The 5,202-nt window shown below is 28.9% G+C and overlaps 1 protein-coding gene across 1 annotated transcript; it reads right to left on the bottom strand.

The window, feature by feature from the left end:
• Positions 1-735: 735 nt before the first annotated feature.
• LOC106689617 (uncharacterized) lies at positions 736-4,409 on the bottom strand. The gene is made up of 3 exons (XM_014434690.2): positions 4,330-4,409; positions 3,913-4,009; positions 736-1,050 (listed from the first exon to the last, which is right to left on the bottom strand). Exons 1-3 carry the CDS (start codon positions 4,398-4,400, stop codon positions 859-861), a joined length of 360 nt encoding a protein of 119 aa, XP_014290176.1. The 5' UTR covers positions 4,401-4,409; the 3' UTR covers positions 736-858.
• Between the last annotated feature and the right edge of the window lie 793 nt (positions 4,410-5,202).

Here is a 5,202-nt window from a genome sequence, read left to right as displayed (position 1 = left end):
TAAGTCACAATTATTCAATAAGAATATTCACTTTTCACAAAGAAGGAAAATATTAACATTAAACTGATAGTCAAATTGGCTTTCATTAATGATTTGAACTATGAAAAATGTTTGGATTATGGTATATTCAACACTGTATGTCAGAAAATATGGTATTTGAAAGGGTCTCTAAGATGTTCTGTAGTGGCACTTCTTTGGAGAAACATACCAAGACGCTACCAAGGTGGAGCCTTGAATGATGTACGGATGATTTTACAAGATGTAAGTACCGTACATGCCTGTCAATATGGTGAACCATTGGTCATGCTTAGCCACAAAAAGCAACATGTTTTTGATAACCTGAAAACATCAGGTATCCATGACCTAGAGTGTTTAGTTAATAATCTGGGACTTGATCCAATCAAGCATATGTGTGGTAAACTTAAAAGGAAATTTTGGTTCTAGATTTCTCTTCCTACCTCATTTTAAAATGCTATGTATGGCTGGTTCTATTTGAGAAACAGAACAACAATAAAAAAATAATTAATAAGCATTCCAAAAAGGATGGAAGTGATTATTAAAGCAAGAGAAGAAAATATTTCTTATTAAAGATATTATAACCCAATATAAATTATATAAATCAAATTTTTTAAAAGAAAAAATATTAAGTAATTTTTTTTAAAAGAAACTTCTTATTTTAATTAAGTAAATAATAAATTTTAATGCCATCTTTATTTTTAATTTATTAGCCTTTTTGTATGTAATATAAAATTAGATGTTTTCATAACTCAGTAATGTGTTGGTGTAGCGATTTTATTGACAGGTAGAGTATATAGATAAAGTAGATTAGAATAATTTAAGTAAGAGAATTAACAAGATTCAACTAACAGAACAATCAAAACAAAATGGTAACCAACAATCCAGACAGTCATCCCACAGATTATTACTTCGACCTCTTCCAATTTCTATTTGTATTTCTTGCGATCTCACCTCTTCAATTGTACTTGTATTGTCGGTTTGTGTGGCTTGGCTGTGAAAAGTTTTTAGCATTGACATCTTAGGCCCGATGATCTGAAAATAACATTACCAATTAAAAATAGTAATGAAATGTAACTTTGCTGATCTTCTTGATCAGTAAGAATTAGTCAAATATTAAAATAAAAAGTCAATGTTAATATTTATGAATTTCACCATATTTTTTATTGAAATCTGACTATCCTTAACTAACAACAATATAAGGGTCACCTAAAGCTCTTTGATAATCGACCAAAAGTGCTCAATGTTGTTAACAGTGAAATTTTGCTGACAAAAACTTAACATGGTTAAATTATTAGATTACACTTTTTTTCCTTTAAAGGATGTCATATAATATTTTTTTAGGTATTCTCAGGGGGATTACTTCATTAAATCATTATTATCATATATGCCACAACAGCCCATCCCTTAATCAGGGCCACTTCAATAAGTTTCTTCCATTTTTCTCAAGCTTCTGTAATAGCCAGCCAATCAAGTTTATTCAGTAGGTTTCTCGCCTTTGTGTTGTCACTATCAAACCATCTAAAGTTTGAACTCTCTATTCTTCTAGTTTGATGAAGGATGTCCTTAGCAAATACCCTCAGTATTTCTCTGTCATCCATTCTCGTGAAATGGCCTGCTTATCTGAGCCTTCTGATCTTCACAAAACTTTCAATATCTAGTCCTTCAATATGTAATACCTCCAAAAGGAAGGGAGAGTTCTAGTTCCTCCTAAAACTTTAAATTTGACAGTAATTCATTTAACATTTATACTGTGTGGGACCATTCAGTGTGTATGGCCTTCCTTCCATTTGATGCTCCCCTTCTCAGATGTTAAAAATCTGTTAGCATCTTATTTTCCAATTATATTTTTTTCTTTCTATACATCCTTTTTCTATTCCACTAAATTCTTTGTACAATTCATAGGATTAATTTTATTATTAATGAAATCGATTTGCTGAATAGTTTCCTTAATTTTAAAATTTAGTAATGATTTTTTTAATTTAAATAGGGAATGGTATTAGTTGGGATTTTAGAAAATTGGATGTATGAAAATGCTTAATGCTATTGTCAATAGATTTAGGAAAAATAGAGTGTTATCTGCATTTAAGGAGGAAATTTTTCTGTTCTGTTTTATCTGCTAGGCACTTATTAAGGTTATATGAGTTATTAATGTGATATTTATGGGAAGGAAATTGTGATTATAGAAGAGAGAAAATTTGGTAGGGTTTACTTTCAAAGGAAACAGTAGGAGAGAGATGGAGTGTATTATCAGAGGGATTATCAAGTGGTTGAGGGGTAACAATATCAGTGGAAAAATTTTGAGATTGAGGGGGTGAAGATACTTTCTGTGAAGAGGGCTCTTGAACAGAATGTTGTAAAGAGCTGGAGGTGTATGGTTCAGAAGTGAGTTGTGCTGTAGACCTGTAATTTCTAATCCTAGTACTGCAGCAGAGAGATGGGGGTGTTAAAATTAATTCTCTCTCCTCATTATTCACCCCCATCTCTCTGCTGCAGTACTAGGATTAGAAATTACAGGTCTACAGCTCAACTTGATAATCCCTCTACTATTATTCTGTCACATTCTAAAATTCATGTTTAGAAAAAATATCTTTGGCTCCTCTTAGCTGGTCCTCTCTTTTGGTTTACATTAAAGTCTGAAGAAGAGGTTTATAGTCCTAAAATGTTGTAGGATAGTAAAGAATAAATTTATAATTTAACGGAACACCTGAATTACTTTGATACTTATTAAATATATATTTATTACTATACTCTCATATTTCAATAAACAAATCAGACATACTTTAAACTGATTAACTTTTAAGAACTAACATAAATTACAAACAAATCTTCCTATGGCATGGGATAAGCTTAAAATAGCATTGCAAATGACTTAAAATAGTATATAGAAAAGGTCACTGATATAGAAAGTATTAATAATGTATAACAGATAGAAACAAAAAGTTGAAAGAAATTTAAGTATTAACAATAAAAAGGTAGCAATAAACAAAATTAATTTCTTCAACATGTCATACTGGGGGTGTAAGGTACTTATGATTATAAATATAAGAAATATTCGAACTTGAAAAAATATTTGAATAATTTGAGTCCATGGAAAGAATCTATTAATCTGTAATTGTGAACCTAACTTCCATAGCAAAAAAGGAAAGGTTACCATGTAATGCTAAAATGATTTGGAAAGTAACTTCTCTGAAAACTTGATTTATATGTTGTTTTTCAAATAATTTTATAATAAAATATTACAATTTCTTTTTATATTGTACTCCTTCAATTTTAGGATTCATTTTGTGGTTTTAAATGTGCACAAAGGTCTTAAATCCAATTATTTTCTTTAAAACTATAACTTAGTGTTGGTAGTATTCATAATATAATATGATGGAATCCATTATGATATAATGGATATTATAATCTCTTGAATTTAGGAAGATAAAGAGAAGACACTTTATAATTTTCTTACTTAAATAATTAATGAAATAGTGTAAAAACCCTACTACTTAATGCTAAAACTGGAGTCTGGGCCATTGAGCATATACTGACAACATTAAACCTCAATTTGTCCCACTTTTTTTTTTTTTTTTTTAAGTGAAATCATGTAAAGGTAGGATAACATATCATACATTGATATTTTATATCCTTGGATAAAATATAATGGCTCATCTATTCCTTATCTAAGCACACTGCTGAAAAAAAATTAATGTAATAATGGAGAAAATAAAATAACTGTAAGAAAGGAAAATTTAAAAGTTCTATAATACTGGAGAAAATCAAATGATCGCTGTATAATAGAACATTATCAAATGTTTATGATTCATAATTGTAATTGTATTTTTCCAATTAGAGTTATTTTTTTCAAAGTAAGCAAGTTACAATTGTTAAACTTAGCTTAGTTGAGCTTACTGGTTCCCTCTCGTGTTTACAAAGCTGGTGCACCTGGACCTTGTCCCCTGTAAGTTTCTGATTCTGTACTCGAACTTGTTTTCTCTCAAATTCTTTCCTTAAAAAAAATGTTATTATCAGATATTTTTTTAAACTTAACATAACTTTTTTCTTAATGAGCCTATAAATCTGCAGAGTACTTTTCAATAGAAACATTAAATATCAAATTATATTAGAAACAGTAACTGAAACTGAACATAATTTATAGTGCACTGCAGTTTTTTTTCCAAAAACGTATTTTATTCATTACTACTATTTCAATCTTTTATACAGGTATAAAGAGAGTTATATTAATAATGTTGCAGATAACATTCATTTTAATGTAAATTTTGAATTAACAATGGAAAAAACAAATTAGTTGCTTGGCACAATAAATACCAGAAGTTCATTGTTGTTTGGAAGGACTTAAAGTCATCTTCTTGGTTCATTACTTTGGATTTATTATCCATTTTAAAAACCTAAAAGGATAAAATATTTAAAATTAGTTGCTTCTACCAATTTTAAATTATAAAACATCAATTAAATTCATTAAAATGTGATTTTATAGCAACAATGGAAAACTATTTGTTTTCAATCAATTTACAACAGAATTGCACATTATAATATCTAATAGAAAAACACACTTTTTGATTATGTTGACGTAAGTAAAGTAACTAAATGGCAATAACAAATATATGACAATCAAGTCACAGCTGATGATTTTATAGTAAATACACGTAGGTTATTAATTAAACTTTAGAAAAGTAAAAATAAAATTGCAACAAAACATTTAACCCTAATTGACAAGAAAAATGAAAATTTCAAACATAACATGACAAAGATAATATATTCAGATCTGCTGTTTATTTATTCCCTTTCTGATGACGGTTCAAACAGCAAAGATTTATTTTAACGCAAGCCATGAGTATTTTCGTTATTTTAAAATTTATTTATTAAACAATCAGTGTGTATTCGTCACCACTAAATTATAATCAATTAAACCGTGATGTTTAGTCTCTAAATCATAACTTCAAGGCCAGTTATACAATGATTAGGATAGTCGAACGTCACTCGACGTCCCCTATTGTACATGAACGAAGTTGGCAGAACGAAAGTTCAAAAAAGAAGATTAAGATTATGATTACGTAGGATGTTATTGAGAGAAAAAAGACGTGAATAAACCAAAGGAAATTTCTATTACGTGGTCAGGACATTCACGTGGGAACATTTACACCCCTAAACTAGTGTTATTATGATAAATAAATATATTAT

Source organism: Halyomorpha halys, unplaced genomic scaffold, assembly GCF_000696795.3.
Source record: "Halyomorpha halys isolate HHAL.00 unplaced genomic scaffold, Hhal_1.1 Scaffold1415.1, whole genome shotgun sequence".
In the NCBI taxonomy this organism is placed as follows: Eukaryota; Metazoa; Arthropoda; class Insecta; order Hemiptera; family Pentatomidae; genus Halyomorpha; species Halyomorpha halys.
The sequence above is the reverse complement of the archived record's forward strand: the minus strand, read 5'-3'. Positions and strand labels throughout refer to the sequence as shown.

Excerpts from the sequence above, each read along its gene's own strand:
- LOC106689617 (XM_014434690.2), bottom strand. The coding sequence starts at position 4,400 with ATGGATAATAAATCCAAAGTAATGAACCAAGAAGATGACTTTAAGTCC. Across the intron at positions 4,010-4,329 it reads CAAACAACAATGAACTTCTG|GAAAGAATTTGAGAGAAAAC; the intron begins GTATTTATTGTG and ends ATTTTTTTTAAG. Across the intron at positions 1,051-3,912 it reads GTAAACACGAGAGGGAACCA|ATCATCGGGCCTAAGATGTC; the intron begins GTAAGCTCAACT and ends TGTTATTTTCAG.